General features: G+C 37.6%; 1 protein-coding gene across 1 annotated transcript in view; it reads right to left on the reverse strand.

The window, feature by feature from the left end:
• LOC128663672 (zinc metalloproteinase-disintegrin-like batroxstatin-1) overlaps nt 1–21,791 on the reverse strand; it is a gene marked incomplete in the record, with an annotated part of 230,860 nt that extends 209,069 nt beyond the window's left edge. Inside the window, 1 exon segment of the mRNA XM_053718114.1 lies at nt 21,649–21,791. Within this exon segment, the coding sequence (XP_053574089.1) occupies nt 21,649–21,706 (58 nt within the window).
• Nucleotides 21,792–22,582: the final 791 nt, after the last annotated feature.

Raw genomic sequence — 22,582 nt, forward strand, 5'->3', positions numbered from 1 at the left:
CCACAAAAAATTAATTCTTAAAAATATATATCCTAAAACTTCATACTGGCAGACTGTCTGCCACTACCTAATATGGTGGTTAGAAGTGTGGGTAGGGGGGGAGCTATTTGGGAGGGATGAGGTAGGGATCAGGGAGGTGGTAAGTGTCAGGTAGAAGGGCAATACCTACATTATGAGCAGGAATTATCAAAGCAATACTCCTAAAATTGCGCCTATAAATACGCATACGACTGAATTTCCTGATTTATGCATTCCTTTCACTTTGTTCGCTTTTGCCAAGGTTCACCTGTGTGCTTATAAAGGGTTACATTTGCTAGTTTTAGTCGTATATCCTAGAGTTCACCTTAGCATTACGCCTAGTTACCAATTTATCATTTTTTTTGCACCTTTGGAGAATGCAAAGTTCTTCTACAAATACATGCATTATAGTTCTAACAGCATTAGAAATCATTATGTCTTTGAACTCGTGTCATGTTCACATTTCTGATGAAGTACTTTCTGATTCTAGCAGGTCTATCTTTGGCTATATACATATGCCAAATATAGAATGCAAAATTGCCGCATATTGTAGTAACACACCAAAATGTATGCGCAAATTTGCCCCATGTAAATCACAAATGTAATAGATTATTTAAAGAGGGCAAAAAAATACTACCTAAAAAGAACACAGATTTGAAATGATAAATCAAGAGCACTTCCTTTTTTCGCGTGAAGAAATTCATCATAATCCGCACCAGCTCGCCTTCCAAACAGTTCTTTGATAAATTTGTGCACACTGGTGCGCCTCGCTAAGGGCAAGCTGCAGAGAACTTGAAAGAGAATACAAAGGAGAATTCTCCTAGCCCTTGATAATAGCCTTATAATGCTATTACCCATACCAGCTAACTAATTAACCCCTTCACTGCCAGGAATTTCAGAAGTGTGGTGCGCAGCTGCAATTAGCTGCCTTCTAATTATTTAAAAACATGGCAAAGCAATATTTCTGAACAAAGGGGACCCCAGAGAAGCCATTTCTCTTATGACTGTAGTTGTGTGTAAATATGTAAATAAAAAAAAAAAAATTGTGAAAAAGTTAAAAATTATTTTTTTATGATCACATTTGGCGGCAAAACACCTTGGGTTGTCTACTAGAAAAAATATATAGTGTTAATAGGTAAATTAAAAAAACAAGGCTCTATTTCTGTTTAAATGGAGTGATAGCAAAAATGCTAAAAATTCTCTGGTACTTTTGGCAAGTTTTTCTTTGAAATTCCAGGTTCTTAAGGGTTTAAAGAGACATTAAACCCAATTGTTTTCTTTCATGATTCAGATAGAGATTGCCATTTTAAACAACTTTCTAATTTACTTATTCATTCTCTTGATATTCGTTCCTGAAAAGCATATCTAGATAGTCTCAGTAGCTTCTGATTGATGGCTGAACATATTTGCCTCATGTGATTGGCTCACCCATGTGCATTGCTATTTCTTTAACAAATTATATCTAAAGAATGAAACAAATTACATAATAGAAGTAAATTGGAATGTTGTTTAAAATTGTATTCTCTGTCTGAATCATGAAATACATTTTTTGGGTTTAAGGTCCCTTTGAAGGGTGCTAGCTATATTATTGATGTATTGTATGCAAAACAAAAAATAGCCTAAGAATAGTGTGTAGATGTATTTTTTTAAAATATATTAGCTGTTTAAATATTGAATATATAACTGTACACTCTCTTTTATTACCTGTTTTATATCTGTCCCTAATTGTCCTCAACAACAAAAAAGCAGAAGGAGAAAAACCTAGGTTCAATCATGGTGATAGCCATTATTTTACAGAAAGTCAGTGGAACTGCTAAAACCAACAGTTATATTACAGGAAAAGGGGGCAAAATAATGAAGTATATTGCAAAGTTTTATTTACTACACATAAATTAAACATTTTATATTACAATTTCAAACTGTTTAATTTCCCTTAGGGCTCGATTTATCAGCATTTCGCCCCTCTATGACTGCAGGTTCTCACAAAAGAACATGCAGTCAGTATTTATCAAGCTGCGCTGCTTCCTTACCCTCTTCTCCACTTCTTAGGTGGAGAATTTCAATCTCCCCGGTTTCGTCCGACAGGGGAGATTGACAGCATTGCACGTAAGAGCAAAATAGAGCTCATATGTTGCGTTTAATTCCACCAGCGGATTGCTGCTCGCCAGAGGACAGGGGAGAATATGATAAATCGAGCCCTTAAAGTGCTTTTAATATAAGCCCTAGAGGGCAGTGTTAATGGCGCATATTAGTGGAATGTTCATTAGAGAAACATTTTTTCAATATACTTTATCAAACCAATGGTTTCTGGGTTAAAAAAAAAAATCACTGTTTTAGTGACAAATTTTATAGTGAAGTACACAGCCATGGGACACACACTATCATATAAAAAGCAAGTGGATCCTCAATCTTCTCCTGACTTCAGTAGTGCACACTTGGAAGATGCAATCTGCGAATGCAGGTGAACATGGGCTATGGTCTGCACAGTGATAGCTTTTAAATGCATTTCAATTTCCACTAGAATATATATTCAATAGTGATCTGCTGACCTTCTTAATTAAAGGAACATAAACTATATATTTAATTCCCCAATCAAATGTTAATTATGCATAAACAAATTAACATTGTATTTGCTGTAATGTTCTTCACCTGACATATACGTTGGAGCCAATCTGAGCTTATGCCTGCAGACAAAAAGGCTAGCCACAGTCATAATGTTAGTATAAATGCATTGTTTTGCATGTATTATCTATTAAAGTCAATCAGCTAAATGTATGTAGCACGGTTAGCCTTGAGAGCTCAACAATGTGGATTTCCAGTTCTGAGAATTATAAAAGACACAATTTTCAGAGCTAAATTACATGAAAAGGCCCAAATAATTAATAAAAGTATATTGCAAAGTAATTTTACTACATACAACTAACCCTATATATTAAATCCTCAATGTGTTTACTGCCCCTTTAAATGGACAGTCTAGTCAAAATTAAACTTTCATAATTCAGATAGGGCATGCAATTTTAAACAACTTTCCAATTGTCTTTTATCATCAAATTTGCTTTGTTCCCTTTGTATTCTTTGTTGAAAGCTAAACCTTGGTAGGCCTATATGCTAATTTCTAAGCCCTTGAAGGCTAGACAGATAGACAGCACTAGTTCACGTGTCCCATATAAATAACATTCTGCTCACTCCTGAGGAGTTATTTATGAGTCAGCACTGATTGGCTAAAATGCAAGTCTGTCAGAAGAACTGATAAGGAGGCATTCTGCAGAGACTTTGTTACAAGGTACTCACAGAGTTAAAAAGTATATTAATATAACCATGTTGGTTATGCAAAACCGATCAGATCAGACTGGGATAATGGCTGAGACCTTGTCCTATAGCAATATGGGAAATGGAGTTCTTTTACTGATTCACTATTACACTGACACTATAATCAGATGCATTTGCTTACACTAATAATACAGCAGACAACAACAAAGCCCCTTTCACTATTAAAATATTAAAGGGGCAGTCAAGTCCCAAAAAAACTTTCATGATTTAAATAAGAAATGTAATTTTAAACAACTTCCCAATATACTTTTAACACTAACTTTGCTTTGTTCTCTTGGTATTCTTAGTTGAAAGCTAAATCTAGGAGGTTCATATGCTAATTTCTTAGACCTTGAAGACTGCCTCTAATCTGAATGCATTTTGACCACTAGAGGGTATTAGTTTATGTGTTTCATATAGATAACACTGCGCTCATGCACGTGAAGTTACCTGGGAGCCAGCTAAACTGCAAGTCTGTCAAAAGAACTGAAATAAGGGGGCAGTCTGCAGAGGCTTAGATACAAGGTAATTACAGAGGTAAAATGTATATAAATATAACTGTGTTGGTTATGCAAACCTGGGGAATGGGTAATAAAGGTATTATCTATCTTTTTAAACAACAAACATTCTGGTGTTGACTGTCCCTTTCATACAACAGGACATATACCCTCATTCAAAATCATTTTATGAAGTAGATAAATGGACTTATTCACTAGTAGACTTGTGATACACCGGACACATAGCTTGCTTCACCTTTAGACTGATAACAAAGCAGAATGATAGCCTTGTTCTCTATCAGACTGATAACAGAAAAGGACAAACTTCCACTCATTGTTAGTAATATTACAATTTATTTACTGTAAGAAAAAAAAAGAGACCATGTGATAGCAATCAGCCAATCACAAATGCATATATGTATAGTCTGTGAATTCTTGTACATGCTCAGTAGGAACTGGTGACTCAAAAATTGTAAATATAAAAGACTGTGCACATTTTTTTTAATGGAAGTAAATTGGAAAGTTGTTTAAAATTACATGCTGTATCTGAATCATGAAAATTTAATTTAACCTGAGTGTCCCTTTAAAGGGACATAAAAGTGCAAAAATGCACTAATGTGTTGGAATTTTATTGTTGAACTGTTTGTTGCGCATAACTATGTGTTTAACCTCTGCAAATGTATTAAACACATAGTAAAGTACATCTCCAGAACAACAATGCACTGTTGGGAGCCAGCTGAACACATACGGTGAGCCAATGAGGCATTTGTGCACAGCCACCTATTACCAGCTAGCTCTCACTATTGCTCTGCTGCTCCCGAACCTACCTAGGTATGCTTTTCGACTAAAGATACCAAAAGAACTAAGTCAATTTCATAATAAATTGTTAAATAAATCATTCTGTGCCATTTGAGATAAAGATATAGATAGTGAGACTATCAGGAGCAAGCATACATGTGTATGCCCCAATGGATCGCCATATCCTTAGCTGGAGCAGAATAGGGTTCTACTTTAGCTCCTTCAAATGGGTAATATATGTAGTCAAAGATAGAAAAAGAAGGGAAATTTAAAATGTTCTCACTAAATTTAGTACACTAGAATCTATTTAAAGGGCTACTGAACCCAAATTGTTTCTTTCGTGATTCAGATAGATCATGCAATTTTAAGCAACTTTCTAATTTACTCCTATCATCAATTTTTCTTTGTTCTCTTGCTATCTTTATTTGAAAAAGAAAGCATCTAAGCTAAGGAGCCAGCCAATTTTTGGTTTAGACCCTGGACAGCACTTGTTTATTGGTGTGGGAATTTATCCACCAATCAGCAAGAATAACCCAGGTTGTTCACCAAAAATGGGCCGGCTTCTAAACGTTCATTCTTGCTTTTCAAATAAAGATACCAAGAGAATGAAGACAATTTGATAATAGGAGTAAATTAGAAAGTGGCTTAAAATTGCATGCTCTATCTGAATCACAAAAGGAAAAAACATGGGATCAGTGTCCCTTTAACAAATGTAAGCTTTAATTAAAGAGATATTCTAATTGTAAAATAAAATCCTCTACTTCCTTAGGGAATTTTTAAAACAACTTCCTTTTTTTATTTTATCTGTTTAACTTCTATTAACACAATAGCATATTTTTACACAAGAATGATTCTTTAATGGTTAAAAAGTTACTCTAATAACAATAAAAAGAGAGATCCCTAATTATTACTCAGAAGTCAAGAGGTCACCAGAGATCATTCATTATGAATCTCATAAATCAGACATGACCAGCTGGTGGCCCATGTATTTGCGTCATGAAAAAAGGGGAACAAAAAAAAAAATGTGCATTAGTTAAAGGACCAGTCAACACAGTAGATTTGCATAATCAACAAATGCAAGATAGCAAGACAATACAATAGCACTTAGTTTGAACTTCAAATGAGTAGTACATTTTTTTTTTTGACAATTTTAAAAGTTTGTCTTTTTCCACTCCCCCTGTACCATGTGACAGCCATCAGCCAATCACAAATGCATACACGTACCATGTGACAACCATCAGCCATTCACAAATGCATACACACTTATTCTTGCACATGCTCAGTGGGAGCTGGTGACTCAAAAAGTTTAAATATAAAAATAGTGTGCACATTTTGTTAATGGAAGTAAATTGGAAAATGTTTAAAATGGCATGCTCTATCTGAATAATGAAAGTTTCATTTTGATTGAGTGTCCCTTTAATGACCTAAGAATATGTACTTTGAAGACTTCTGGTGGGTAGAAAAAAAAAAAGGCAGCAGGAAGAGGATACCCTGCAACCTTACCTAAAGCTGACGCAGTGTTCCTGGACATTTATAGGAAATGTATTATTATAATAGCAATAAATTGGTACACAGCCATTAAAGGGATATGAAACCCAAAATTTTTCTTTCATGATTCAGATGGAATTTTAAACAACTTTCTGGTTTACTGCTATTATCAAATTTTCTTTGTTCTCTTGGTATCTTTTGTTGAAAAGCAGGGATGTATGGGCCCATTTCTGGAGCATTATATGTCAGCACTAGATAGCAGTACTATTTCCTTCCATGTAGCTCCCCAGACAGGGCCGCCATCAGAGGGCCCCATGAGGCGAGCACAACTATTAATTATTTTTTTTAATTATTTTTTTTTATTTTTAATTTTGGCAGCCACCAGTGGGTACTACAGCAGAGTGCTAATTGAGCATGGGAAATGTCATTACAAGGAGTAAAGCATTAGCATTTGAGAGGATTTCTGAGTGTGCACTAAACCACTATGCACAATGTGAGACAGAGTTGGCACTTCAGTTTATACAGTGTGTACCAGAGTCAGGCGGCAGATCGCCTTCATTTGCAGAGTAGGTAGGACTTGCTTAGTAAATGTTTTTTATTTATTTGTGCAATTTCAGATTGTAACTTCAGTGTGGTAGATGTGTGGTGGGGCCAGGGGTCCATAAAAACACATTTTTGTTAGCAATATACAGCAGTGTATTTATGATTATTTGACAATGCTGTAGAAATTCTATATTTAAAACCATGCAGAAATGTTTCCTCCTCAATACACAAATGGTAGGTATGATTTATAAAATATAATTTATGCTTACCTGATAAATTCATTTCTCCTGTAGTGTAGTCAGTCCACGGGTCATCCATTACTTATGGGATTATATTTCCTCCCTAACAGGAAGTGCAAGAGGATCACCCAAGCAGAGCTGCTATATAGCTCCTCCCCTCTACGTCATATCCAGTCATTCGACCAAAACCATACGAGAAAGGAGAAACTATAGGGTGCAGTGGTGACTGGAGTTTAATTAAAATTTAGACCTGCCGTAAAAAACAGGGCGGGCCGTGGACTGACTACACTACAGGAGAAATGAATTTATCAGGTAAGCATAAATTATATTTTCTCCTGTTAAGTGTAGTCAGTCCACGGGTCATCCACTACTTATGGGATACCAATACCAAAGCTAAAAGTACACGGATGACGGGAGGGACAGGCAGGATCTTTACACGGAAGGAACCACTGCCTGTAGAACCTTTCTCCCAAAAACAGCCTCCGAAGAAGCAAAAGTGTCAAATTTTGAAAATTTTGAAAAAGTGTGAAGTGAAGACCAAGTTGCAGCCTTGCAAATCTGTTCAACAGAGGCCTCATTCTTAAAGGCCCAAGTGGAAGCCACAGCTCTAGTAGAATGAGCTGTAATCCTTTCAGGAGGCTGCTGTCCAGCAGTCTCATAGGCTAAACGTATTATGCTACGAAGCCAAAAAGAGAGAGGTAGCCAAAGCTTTTTGACCTCTCCTCTGTCCAGAATAAACGACAAACAGGGAAGAAGTTTGACATAAATCTTTAGTTGCCTGCAAATAAAATTTCAGGGCACGGACGACGTCCAGATTGTGCAAAAGTCGTTCCTTCTTTGAAGAAGGGTTAGGGCACAATGATGGAACAACAATCTCTTGATTGATATTCTTGTTAGTGACTACCTTAGGTAAGAACCCAGGTTTAGTACGCAGAACTACCTTGTCTGAATAAAAAATCAGATAAGGAGAATCACAATGTAAGGCCGATAACTCAGAGACTCTTCGAGCCGAGGAAATAGCCATTAAAAACAGAACTTTCCAAGATAACAGCTTGATATCGATGGAATGAAGGGGTTCAAACGGAACACCTTGCAGAACGTTAAGAACTAAGTTTAAGCTCCACGGCGGAGCAACAGTCTGAAACACAGGCTTAATCCTAGTCAAAGCCTGACAAAAAGCCTGAACGTCTGGAACTTCTGCCAGACGTTTGTGTAAAAGGATAGACAGAGCTGAAATCTGTCCCTTTAACGAACTAGCAGATAAACCCTTTTCTAAACCTTCTTGTAGAAAAGACAATATCCTAGGAATCCTAACCTTACTCCATGAGTAACTCTTGGATTCGCACCAATATAAGTATTTACGCCATATTTTATGGTAAATTTTCCTGGTAACAGGTTTCCTAGCCTGTATTAAGGTATCAATCACTGACTCCGAGAATCCACGCTTTGATAGAATCAAGCGTTCAATCTCCATGCAGTCAGCCTCAGAGAAATTAGATTTGGATGTTTGAAAGGACCCTGAATCAGAAGGTCCTGTCTCAGAGGCAGAGACCATGGTGGACAGGACGACATGTCCACTAGATCTGCATACCAGGTCCTGCGTGGCCACGCAAGCGCTATTAGAATCACCGATGCTCTCTCCTGTTTGATCCTGGCAATCAATCGAGGAAGCATCGGGAAAGGTGGAAACACATAAGCCATGTTGAAGACCCAAGGTGCTGTCAGAGCATCTATCAGTACCGCTCCCGGGTCCCTGGACCCGTAACAAGGAAGCTTGGCGTTCTGGCGAGACGCCATGAGATCCAGATCTGGTTTGCCCCAAAGATGAAGCAGTTGGGCAAACACCTCCGGATGAAGTTCCCACTCCCCCGGATGAAAGGTCTGGCGACTTAGAAAATCCGCCTCCCAGTTCTCCACGCCTGGGATGTGGATCGCTGACAGGTGGCAAGAGTGAGACTCTGCCCAGCGAATTATCTTTGAGACTTCCATCATCGCTAGGGAACTCCTTGTTCCTCCTTGATGGTTGATGTAAGCCACAGTCGTGATGTTGTCCGACTGAAACCTGATGAACCTCAGAGTTGTTAACTGAGGCCAAGCCAGAAGAGCATTGAAAATTGCTCTTAATTCCAGAATGTTTATTGGAAGGAGTCTCTCCTCCTGAGTCCATGATCCCTGAGCCTTCAGGGAATTCCAGACTGCGCCCCAACCTAGAAGGCTGGCGTCCGTTGTTACAATCGTCCAATCTGGCCTGCGGAAGGGCATCCCCTTGGACAGATGTGGCCGAGAAAGCCACCATAGAAGAGAATCTCTGGTCTCTTGATCCAGATTTAGCAGAGGGGACAAATCTGAGTAATCCCCATTCCACTGACTTAGCATGCACAATTGCAGAGGTCTGAGATGCAGGCGCGCAAATGGTACTATGTCCATTGCCGCTACCATTAAGCCGATTACCTCCATGCACTGAGCCACTGACGGGTGTTGAATGGAATGAAGGACACGGCAAGCATTTAGAAGTTTTGATAACCTGTCCTCCGTCAGGTAAATTTTCATTTCTACAGAATCTATAAGAGTCCCTAGAAAGGGAACTCTTGTGAGTGGCAATAGAGAACTCTTTTCTACGTTCACCTTCCACCCATGCGACCTTAGAAATGCCAGAACTAACTCTGTATGAGACTTGGAAGTTTGGAAACTTGACGCTTGTATCAGAATGTCGTCTAGGTACGGAGCTACCGCTATGCCTCGCGGTCTTAGTACCGCCAGAAGAGAGCCCAGAACCTTTGTAAAGATTCTTGGAGCCGTAGCTAACCCGAAGGGAAGAGCTACAAACTGGTAATGCCTGTTTAGGAAGGCAAATCTTAGATACCGGTAATGATCCTTGTGAATCGGTATGTGAAGGTAGGCATCCTTTAAATCCACTGTGGTCATGTACTGACCCTCTTGGATCATGGGTAAGATGGTTCGAATAGTTTCCATTTTGAACGATGGAACTCTTAGGAATTTGTTTAGGATCTTTAAGTCCAAGATTGGTCTGAAGGTTCCCTCTTTTTTGGGAACCACAAACAGATTTGAATAGAATCCTTGCCCGTGTTCCGACGCCTCTTTCTTTATCTGGTTTGCTGATAACCTTGAAAGATGAAATCTCCCTTGTGGAGGAGAAGCTTTGAAGTCCAGAAGATATCCCTGAGATATGATCTCCAACGCCCAGGGATCCTGGACATCTCTTGCCCAAGCCTGGGCGAAGAGAGAAAGTCTGCCCCCCACTAGATCCGTTTCCGGATCGGGGGCCCTCACTTCATGCTGTCTTAGGGGCAGCAGCAGGTTTTCTGGCCTGCTTGCCCTTGTTCCAGGACTGGTTAGGTTTCCAGCCCTGTCTGTAGCGAGCAACAGTTCCTTCCTGTCTTGGAGCGGAGGAAGTTGATGCTGCTCCTGCCTTGAAGTTACGAAAGGCACGAAAATTAGACTGTTTAGCCTTTGGTTTGGCCCTGTCTTGAGGCAGGGCATGGCCCTTACCTCCAGTAATGTCAGCGATAATTTCTTTCAAGCCGGGCCCGAATAATGTCTGCCCTTTGAAAGGAATATTAAGCAATTTAGATTTAGAAGTCACATCAGCTGACCAGGATTTAAGCCACAGCGCTCTACGCGCTTGAATGGCGAATCCGGAGTTCTTAGCCGTAAGTTTGGTTAAGTGTACTACGGCATCAGAAATAAATGAATTAGCTAGCTTAAGGGCTTTAAGTTTGTTCATAATCTCATCCAATGGAGCTGTGCTAAGGGTCTCTTCCAGAGACTCAAACCAGAATGCCGCCGCAGCAGTGACAGGCGCGATGCATGCAAGGGTTTGTAATATAAAACCTTGCTGAACAAACATTTTCTTAAGGTAACCCTCTAACTTTTTATCCATTGGATCTGAAAAAGCACAGCTATCCTCCACCGGGATAGTGGTGCGCTTAGCCAGAGTAGAAACTGCTCCTTCCACCTTAGGGACCGTCTGCCATAGGTATTGGAAACATTTTTCTAAATATAGGAGGGGGTGAAAAGGGCACACCGGGTCTATCCCACTCCTTGTTAACAATTTCTGTAAGCCTTTTAGGTATAGGAAAAACGTCAGTACACGCCGGTACCGCAAAATATTTATCCAGCCTACATACTTTCTCTGGAATTGCAACCGTGTTACAATCATTCAGAGCCGCTAATACCTCCCCTAGTAATACACGGAGGTTCTCAAGCTTAAATTTAAAATTTGAAATGTCTGAATCCAGTTTACTTGGATCAGATCCGTCACCCACAGAATGAAGCTCTCCGTCCTCATGTTCTGCAAATTGTGACGCAGTATCAGACATGGCTCTATTATTATCAGCGCACTCTGTTCTTACCCCAGAGTGATCGCGTTTACCTATTAATTCTGGCAATTTAGATAGTACTTCAGTCATAACATTAGCCATGTCTTGCAAAGTGATTTGTATGGGCCGCCCAGATGTACTTGGCGCCACAATATCACGCACCTCCTGAGCGGGAGGCGAAGGTACTGACACGTGAGGAGAGTTAGTCGGCATAACTTCCCCCTCGTTGTCTGGTGATATTTTTTTAACATATAAAGTTTGACTTTTATTCAAAGTAACATCTATACATTGAGTGCACAAATTTCTATTGGGCTCCACATTGGCCTTTAAACATAATGAACAAACAGATTAATTTGTGTCAGACATGTTTAAACAGACTAGCAATAACACTAGCAAGCTTGGAAAAAAACTTTTAAATAAATTTACAAGCTATATAAAAAACGCTACTGCGCTTTTAAGAAAACATAAAAATGTGACACAGTTGAATTAATAATGAACCAAATATGTTAAAACAACCAAATTTTAACAGAAAATGTATAAAGTTAGCAGAGGATTGCACCCACCAGCAAAAGGATGATTAACCCCTTAATACCCAAAACGGATAACAGTTGAAATAATAAACGTTTTTATCACAGTCAAACACACTGTCACAGGTCTGCTGTGACTGATTACCTCCCTCAAAACTAGTTTTGGAGACCCCTGGGCTCTGTAGAGACGTCCTGGATCATGGAGGAAGAAATAGGAAGACTGTGACTAAATTTCTACTGCGCAATAAAGCCCACTCATATTACAACAGTGGGGAAGCTCAGTAAACTGTTTTTATTCAGAAAAAAACGACAGCCATGTGGTAAAAATCATGCCCATAAAGTTTTATCACCAAGTACCTCAGAAAAAAACGATTAACATACCAGTAAACGTTTTAAAAATTGAAAATTATGAAGTGTTATTAATAAGCCTGCTGCTAGACGCTTTCACTGCAGTGCAGGCTCAAATATTACTTTAATATTGACAGTATTTTCTTAGTGAAATTCCATTCCCCAGAAATACCTCAGAGTATACATACATACATATCAGCCTGATACCAGTCGCTACTACTGCATTTAAGGCTGCACTTACATTACATCGGTATTAGCAGTATTTTCTCAGTCAATTCCATTCCTTAGAAAATAATTTACTGCACATACCTCCTTGCAGGTGGGCCCTGCATGCTATCCCCTGTTCTGAAGTTACCTCACTCCTCAGAATGGCCGAGAACAGCAAGTGGATCTTAGTTACGACCGCTAAGATCATAGACAAACTCAGGTAGATTCTTCTTCTAATGCTGCCTGAGAACAAACAACACACTCTGTGCCGTTTAAAATAACAAACTTTTGATTGAAGAAATAAAAACTAAGTTTAACACACCACAGTCCTCTCACACGTCCTATCTTTAGTTAGGTGCAAGAGAATGACTGGATATGACGTAGAGGGGAGGAGCTATATAGCAGCTCTGCTTGGGTGATCCTCTTGCACTTCCTGTTAGGGAGGAGATATAATCCCATAAGTAATGGATGACCCGTGGACTGACTACACTTAACAGGAGAAATATACATTAATTACATTCCAGTTTACTGCCCCTTTATGCAAGGACTTTCCATATGCCAGGAGGCATTTATCTAAGATTTTTTACATCTGCATAAAGATTTGAAGTGGTGCTCTTGGTTGAGGAAAATGGGGGGGGGGAACCCCAAACATATGTCAACCTTTCAAAAGTACTTTTCTTCATATACCCATTCTGAAAGATCAATAATGTACAATTTTGAATTCACGTAAGTATTTTGTTTACACATTTACTAATATGATTCTTTAAAAAGTGATCTCTTAATTTCTGCTATTTTTTTATCATGCATGTCACACACTGTTGATTTAGGGGATGGCAATGTGCAGAAATTGTACCTCATTTGAGTGTTTCTGTGGGTGTCTGTGTTGATGTATTTGTGCTTTTGTTGGTGTCTCTATAAGTGTGTATGTATTTTTTTTTCTGTGGATCTATCTGTGAGGGTTTGTATGTATGTCTTTGTGCATTTTCTGTGGATGTCTCTGTGAGGGTGTGTGTGTATGTATGTCTTTGTATGCTTTCTGTGGGTGTCTGTGAGGGTGTAGGTCTTTGTGTGTTTTCTGTTGGTGTCTCTGTGGGTGTTTCCTTGGGTATATGTGCAAGTTTGTGTTTGAGTTTGTGTGTGTGTGTGTCCATTGTCTGTTCCTTTTTAGGACATTTTGACCTTACTACTGATTATTCACATCTTTCTACAGACTTTGAGACTAATGAGACCTTTCTGGAAGTCACCAATCCACCACTTAACCTTTAAATTATTGCTTAGGCAGTTCAGGGCCCTTCCTTTTAGCCACTGCATGCTGTTGTCATCATATAGTTGTCATCTTCCTTGACAAAAGAATAATCAGAATTCCATATTTTGTCATTATTTGTCAGGTCAATGTAAACAAGTGCTGAGTGTCTGTGTGGGTGTGTGTGTATGAGTGTGTCTGTGTGTTTCTGTGTTTGTGTGTTACTACCTTTACAACATTTCCTAGTTTGACTACACTTAAGAATAAAGTGCACATACGTTTTTGTCACTTGGTCAAAAATTGGTTAAGTAAAGGGCCCCAACATTTCTAGTGGTGGCCCTGCCCTCAGATGCCTACCTAGGTATCTCTTCAATACAGATTATTATGGATATCAAGAAAATTTGATAATAGAAGTAAATTGGAAACTTTTTTAAAATTGTATGCTCTGTCTGAATTACAAAATAACATTTTTGGGTTTCATATCCCTTTAAGGCTTCTAAAATATGGATCCACCACACTTATGTTTTAAGAGGTTGGCCATCCCTGCAATAAACCGTCAGAAGACTATGGGGTATATTTAAGATAGTGCGAGCGGACATGATACGATGTAGCGTATCATGTCCGCTGCACATCGATAAATGTCGACAGCACATGCTGTCGGCATTTATCATTGCAGCAGCAGTTCTTGTGAACTGCTGGTGCAATGCCCCCCCCCCCCTGCAGATTCACGCTAGCAGGGGGTGTCAATCAACCCAATCGTATTCGATCGGGTTGATTTCTGTCCGCGGCCTCAGAGCAGGCGGACAAGTTATGGAGCAGTGGTCTTTAGACCGTTGCTTCATAACTTCTGTTTCCGGCGAGCCTTCAGGCTTGCCGGAAACAAGGGGCATCAAGCTGCATGCGGAGTTAGATAAATCAGCCCCTATACCTCTGATAATTAACAGTAAGAATCTGAAATACAACACCTTAGGCATGATATTTTCTTGGAAGTGGAGGGGGTAGATGAAATGTGTCACTTTCTACTCAACATCCTTACAGGAACTGTATCATCCTTCTCAGTGGTTAAGTAATATGTTTAAATAGTTGCACACTGCTTAGTAATTATGTTGTATAATGAGAAGACAATTTATTCTTCCTAAATACTTTCTTTTAATTGACTTCTCCAGGCTAGAGATGTACATGTTAAAATCAGTTATGACTCATGTTATTACTTAATAGCACAATATATACATGAAATAAATATTCAGGCAGAAAAACCTTTGTCCAAACCGCTTGAGACTGGAACAGGTTTGTAGTTCTGAATAGTTTTGATTTTGTAATATTTGTATATTTCCATCTGTAAAATGTGACAGCAATGTGACAGCTTGAGATGGGACCAAGTGTGAACAACAATATCTTATGCAATATTTACATGTCATAATACAATTTATACATCTTTTTTATACTTTTGTAGACATAGCACCGTCAGAAAGATAGTTGTTTTAACTAAATATAGATTATCATTTGCATTTAGGCACAGGGTTACATTTGTTAAGCTGCATTCTCAGCTGTTTGAGCTATGTGGAGCAGGTTTGCATGAGCGAGCCTGCTGCAACATATTTAAAGGGACAGTAAAGTAAAAAAAAATATTTCATGATTTAAATAGGGCATGTCATTTTAAACAACTTTCCAATTTACTTGTATTACCAATTTTGCTTTGTTCTCTTGGTATTCTTAGTTGAAAGCTAAATCTAGGAGGTTTATGTGCTAATTTCTTAGACCTTGAAGACTGCCTCTAATCTGAAAGCATTTTTTTCACCACTAGAGGGCGTTAGTTCATGTGTTTCATATAGATAACATTGAGCTCAGGCACGTGAAGCTCCTAGGAGTCAGCGCTGATTATCTAAAAATGCAAGTCTGTCAAAAGAACTGAAATAAGAGGGCAGTTTGCAGAGGTGTAGATACAAGGTAATCACAGAGGTAAAAAGTATATTATTATAACTGTGTTGGTTATACAAAATTGGGAATGCGTAATAAAGGGATTATCTGCAACAATTCTGGTGTTTACTGTTCCTTTAAGAAGCTGAACCTGCTACTTTTGACTGTCCAGTGTCTCCACCACCTCAGAAGTGGTGAGATCATTCACCCCGTCACTTGCTCATTCAGGCTGATTGACAGTCCATGTTCTAGTAGAATTGATTGCCCCGTTGCAGGTAGCGGCATTGCACAGGAAACCTCTTGTGCAATGTTAAATATTGCTGTGCGATGCAACGTTGCAAACGTCAATTGCAGGCGGACAGGTTCACTACTTGCAAACCTGTCTGCCTGCCTGTATGGTAAATTTTGCCTACAGACAGAGTAGTTGTGACTTACTGGTGGGAAAAAAAATGGGAAGTTTTAATCATTTTATCTAAAAAAAAATGAACTTTAAAGGGGCATTAAACCCAAAAATTATCTTTCATTATTTAGGTAGAGGATTCAGTTTTAAACAACATTCCAATTTATTTCTATTCTATAATTTGCTTCATTCTTTAGATATCCATTATTGAAGAAATAGCTATGCACACTGGTGATCCGATCACAAGAGGTATCTATGTGCAGTCACCAATCAGCAGCTACTAAAACTATCTAGATATGCTTTCCCGCAAAGGATATCAAGAGAATGAAGCAAATTAGATCATAGAAGTATATTAGAAAGTTGTTTAAAATTGCATGTTCTTTCTAAATCATGAAAGAAAAAATATGAATTTCTGAATAATTTTGAATTTTGGAATTCTTGATTTGGGGATTTGTACCTGTACCGAAACAAAGCATCATGAATCTCATTTACATGTCTTTACCAAAAATCCCTACGGAGTATTAAGAAAATGTTTGGGGAAACTCTAGATGTTTAAAATATGTTTCATGGATATTTGATCTTTTTTTTCTTCTTTTTTTTTGTACACACTATAACCTTTGTTGTGATTATTCAAAATTAAAAATAAATAAGACACTTTTAAAGGGATATAAAAGTGTAATTGCAATGGAGTGAATGTGTCCAAAGAAGAACCCTGCTGCATTTATGGGAGGGAATGTCCCTTCATCAATTTTTATTTTTATTGAATGGATCATTGACACTCCCTTGTGTGTACATTTAAACACTGATTACAATTAAAGGGACACTGAACCCAAAGTTTTTCTTTCGTGATTCAGATAGAGCATGCAATTTTAAGCAACTTTCTAATTTACTCCTATTATCAAATTTTTGTCATTCTTTTGCTATCTTTATTTGAAATGCAAGAATGTAAGTTTAGATGCTGGCCCATTTTTGTTGCTTTTTTTGGTTCGGCTCTCTGGACAGCACATTTGTATTGGTGGATAAATGTATCCACCAATCAGCAAGAACAACCCAGGTTGTTCACCAAAAATGGGCCAGCATCTAAACTTACATTCTTGCATTTCAAATAAAGATACCAAGAGAATGAAGAAAATTTGATAATAGGAGTAAATTAGAAAGTTGCTTAAAATTGCATGCTCTACCTGAATCACAAGTGAAAAAAATTGGGTTCAGTGTCCCTTTTACATTATAGCAACATAGGTAAAAATATTTTTTTGCAGTGATTTAATAATAATAGGAAACAGATAATAAAAACAACATATAATGAACTCAAGAGAATATATAATAGTAATATTTACAGGTATGTGTTGAGAATACAATAATATAATAGTGCATGATTCAGAAACTCATAATAAAGATGTTAGTTCTATAACTAGCGCTGCTGATTGGATCAGCGGTGGTTTCTCCTCGGGACCAGCAGTGCACTGTGGTTTCTGAGTGGGACTTCTACTGTGTGTTTAACCCCTTTGCGGGCATTAAACACACAGTAAATGCAGGGTCGCTAGTCTTAAAGGGATAGTAAAGTAGATTTTACATCTAGATTGTAAGTTCCCACGGGAACAGGGCCCTCAATTCCCCCTGTATTTGTCTGTAAAATGTTGTGTCTTATCGTATTGTTTCTCCACTGTACTGTTATCCTTGTACCCATGGGCAGCGCTGCGGAATCTGTTGGCGCTTTATAAATAAAGAAGAATAATAGTAATAAAGTAAAAAAAAACTTTTTATGATTCAGATAGGGCATGTAATTTTAAACAACTTTCCAATTTACTTTTATTACCAATTTTGCTTTGTTCTCTTGGTATTCTTAGTTGAAAGCTAAACCTAGGAGGTTCATATGCTAATTTCTTAGACCTTGAAGGCCGCCTCTGCATTTGACAGTTTTTCACCACTAGAGGGTGTTAGTTCATGTGTTTCATATAGATAACATTGAGCTCATGCATGTGAATTTACCAAGGAGAGAGCACTGATTGGCTAAAATGCAAGTCTGTCAAAAGAATTGAAATAAGGGGGCAGTTAGCAGAGGCTTAGATACAAGGTAATTACAGAGGTAAAAAGTATATTAATATAACTGTGTTGGTTATGCAAAACTGGGGAATGGGTAATAAAGGGATTATCTACCTTTTTAAAAAACAAAATTTCTGGTGTTGACTGTCCCTTTAAAATTACATTCTCTAACGAATTAGAACAAGTCATTTTTTTACTAGTATGGCTCTTTAACCCTTTAAGTGATAATGACGGCTCTGAGCCGTCACAGAGTTTCCCCCTCTGGTGCTAATGACGGCTCAGAGCCGTCACTAGCACTCTCCCACTTTGAGAGAGATCTGGGGGCTCCCATCTACTCCTACCCCGGCGATCGTGCCTGTAGAGTGACAGGCATCGCCGGGGCTTTCCGTTTTGCGTGGTGACATCACGCGCAATAACGTGATGACGTCACCGTGCAACGTTAAGTATAGGAGCAGGGGGCATGCTGTTAGAAGTCTATATCTCAGGCATCTAAGCAGCTATAGACCCCCAAGACCAACCATTGGAAAGATAATCACATAACCTTTCCAACACTGTAAGTCTTGGGGGTCTGAAAAAAAAAAGTTAAAACATTTTTGTTCAAAAATTAAAATAATAAAAAAAAATTAAAAAAATCTTAGCACCCAGGTGGGAAAGTGCTTAGCACTAAAAGGGTTAAATACACTGCGGAAGTTGCCTAGTTTGTTCTGATATTGCATAATACTGCAAACAAGAAATATTTACATACACTAATATGTATACTTTGTTGTGTGATATCCTAATGAATTCTCATTAAGAAATTCTGAGCTAAAACTATTTGTATTTGTATTGCTATTGTTTACCTCCTTGCTGCCTTTAATCCTTATGAAATCATAGCTTGTATGATTGCTATGACATAAAAGGGCATAAAAAACCAACAATACATTTTCATGGATCAGAGTATGTAATTTTAAGAGACTTTTCATATAATTTCTTTTAATAAATGTACTTAATTCTCTTGGTATCCTTAGTTGAAAATCATACCTAGATAGGTTCAAAAGCAGCAATGCACTACTGGGAGGTAGCTGGTGATTGGTGTCTACAGACATGCCTTTTGTCATCGGCTCACAAGATGTGTTCAGGTAGCTCCCAGTAGGGCATTGCTACTCTAGGTCTGACTTAATAAAGGGACAGTCTAGTGAAAATTAAACTTTCATGATTCAGATAGGGCATGCAATTTTAAACAACTTTCCAATTTACTTTTATCATCAGATTTGCGTTGTTCTCTTGGTATTCTTTGTTGAAAGCTAAACCTAGGTAGGCTTATATGCTAATATCTAAACCCTTGAAGGCTGCCTCTTATCTCAGTGCATTTTGAGGGTTTTTTTACAGCTAGAAAGCACTAGTTCATGTGTGCCATACAGATAATATTGTGCTTACTCCCATGGAGTTACCTAGGAGTCAGCAATGATTGGATAAAATGTATGTCTGTCGAAAGAACTGAAATAAAGGGGCAGTCTGTAGAGGCTTAGATACAAGGTAATCACAGAGGTAGAAAGTATATTGATATAACCATGATAGTTATGCAAAACTGGGGAATGGGTAATAAAGGGATTATCTATTTTTTTAAACAATAAAAATTCTGGAGTAGACTGTCCCTTTATGCAGGGGTTTAATACATAATTATATGATGGTTGTGATTTTCCCACTACCTTCAGAGAGGCTGGAGTGCATGCTGCAAAATTCAAAACTATGACCCTACAAGACGGTACACAGTGATTGCTTGATCTGTGTAGGAACTAGGAACTTATTTATATAATTCCTTAACTTGTCACTGAAAAGTTCATAAAATAATCAATAAGCTTTTCATGGTCTATATCCCTGAACTTAAAACCAATACAAATTTTGTTAACAAAATGTTTTTTAAAACAGGTATAAGATATGTAGATCTTTTGCAATGCAGTGGCATTACTCATACAAACAGAACATAGTTTAAAAAGGGACAGTGAAGTCATAATTAGACATTCATGATTTAGACAGAGCATACAATTTTAAACAACTTTCCAATTAACCTCTATTATTTAGTTTGCTTCCTTCTCTTGTTATCCTTTGCAGAAAGGTTTATCTAGGAAAGCTCAGGAGGAGCAAAGAACCTAGGTTCTAGCTGCTAATTTGTGGCTGCATATATATACCGATTGTCATTGGCTCACCTATTTGTTCAGTTAGAAACCAGTAGTGCTTTGCTGCTCCTTCAACAAATGATATCAAGAGAATGAAGCAAATTTGATAATATAAGTAAACTGGAAAGATGATTAAAATTGCATGTTCTACTTAAAGGATTACTTTCTGTTATAATTTTTAAGCCAAACAACTAACATATTAAAGTTAATAAACATTAATTAAAACCTACTGACCTATATTTTCTCCAAAATGAAGTTTCATAACGTTCTAAAAGTTATATCTTTTATTCGCCGATGATGTCACGTTATCCTGCCCACTATTTTCAGCACTGTGTGTTCAAAATACTTAAACCATTGAAATTGTGTTTAAAGCGCCATTTTGAAACCTAGGTATTGTAAACGGATTGGTACAGAGCAAAGGATACCCACGGAGTGGGTTTGGAAAACAATTAAATTTGCAGACAAGATTTCTGATATACGGTAGAGATATGTTAATGAAATGCTATTGATAAAAAGCGTATTTGGGGTAGTTAGTTAGTAACAGGCATAGAAAATATTTACTTACAGTGGCCCTTTAAGCATGAAAGAAAATGTTTGGGTTGCATGTCCCTTTAACCAATGTGTAGGGATTTTAAAACACAACTTTTTAAAAAAAAAAAAAATGTATTAACAAAATAGAGCATTTTCATATTACTCTGAAATGTCCCTTTAAAATAAACATCCTATTCACTCACCACTAACTCAGGTGATGTCACCTTCATATTAAACAGAGACTCATATAGCAAGCAGCAATATTATCACAACACACCAGGTTCCTGGTAGTGACAAACCAGGTGGTATATGACTGGAGTATGGGAGGGGAATCATTTGATAAGAGATTAAAGGAATGCACAGGGTGGGGAGGAGAAGGGGACAAAACTTAGTAAAAGGGGAGGAAGGTGGGGGGGTTGGGAAGGGATCACAAAAAAAGGAACTGGCTGCTTACAAAAATGTGTGAGCAACATGTATTATTTACAGTTACAGTACATCTCACCGGATATACAGTATAGCCCACGGGACATTATATATTACCACAGACTTGTATGGGATCCAATATATAAAATTATTAAAATCTAAAGATATTTAATATCTAAAATAATTGACCATATTACCAACAAAACCCAGTACCCAGACATGATTATTTTTTTAGATACGACATATTACATGAGCAAATTTTCTATATACACCACTGGATCTGGTACTCATGAAAACCTCACGTTGCAGATGATTAAATATAAAAATATAATTTTATATATAACAAGCTACATAACGCTTTATTCGCATACTCATATGACATATTGATTCGTATAATATAAAAAAAACTTCTATATTGCACGTATAGGTAGCGCTAAGCACATACAAATGTATACGTTGTACAAGGAAATCGTTAGCAAAATATGCACTTAAAATAAATCATACGTTTTTTTAAAAAAAAAAGTTGGTTTCAATAGTAATTTTTTTAAAGACTTTCTAGTCAGATTCCTTCATAAAAATACAAAAACTTCGCCCACCCCGTGACAAGAAACGAAAAGTTACCTGAAACATGGAAGTTAAAGAAACCAATAAAGAACAGAGCCAGTCCCAGCATTGCCATTGCAGAGATGTAGTGTATTGTATAGATATTGCTCCGCTTAAAGTCTTAACCAAAGTATCAGCCAGAAAGTGAGAAACTCTGATCTTTATACTACTCAAGTCCTCACATGAACAAACAGGTTACTCAACAATGCTGCTGCTGCTGAACGCGGAAGTTGCAGCTATGTTTATCCTCAAGCAATTTTACATTGTGTATGTGTTTGCAAGTGTGGTCGTGTGTATGTACCTGCGGTTGTTCTTTTTTTTATTTAATTCTGGTTTGAGTTTTTTTGGCACAAAATATGTTATGGTTTAGGTAAGAAATCTATGGAGTGCATTGCTAAATGCATCTATTATCAATGTTGCCATGTGTTGGTTATATTCCTTAAAGGGACATGAAACCTATTTTTTTTTTCTTTCATGATTTAGAAAGAGCATGCAGTTTTAAATAACTTTTTAATGTACTTCTATTATGTAATTTGCTTCATTCTCTTTATATTCTTAGCTGAAAAGCTTATCTAGGTAGACTCAGTAGCTGCTGATTGGTTGCTGCACATATATGCCTCCTGTCATTGGCTCTCTCATGTGCATTTCTCTTTCTTCAACAAAGGATATCTAAAAAATGAAGCAAATTAGATAATAGAAGTAAATTGGAGAGTTGTTTAAAATTGTATTCTCTATCTGAATCATGAAAGAAAAAAAATTGGGTTTAGTGTCCCTTTAAAATTATTTTTACAGGACTCTGGAAAAGGTGTAGTGAACAGTACACTGGAATTAAAGGGACATGGAACACATTTTTTTTTCTTTCATGATAAAGAATGCGATAAGAATCTCTTCAACACAGAATATGATAGAAACGAAGCAAATTTGACAGAGGCGTAACTAGAAACCACAGAGC

This window comes from Bombina bombina, chromosome 6 (genome assembly GCF_027579735.1).
Source record: "Bombina bombina isolate aBomBom1 chromosome 6, aBomBom1.pri, whole genome shotgun sequence".
NCBI lineage: Eukaryota > Metazoa > Chordata > Amphibia > Anura > Bombinatoridae > Bombina > Bombina bombina.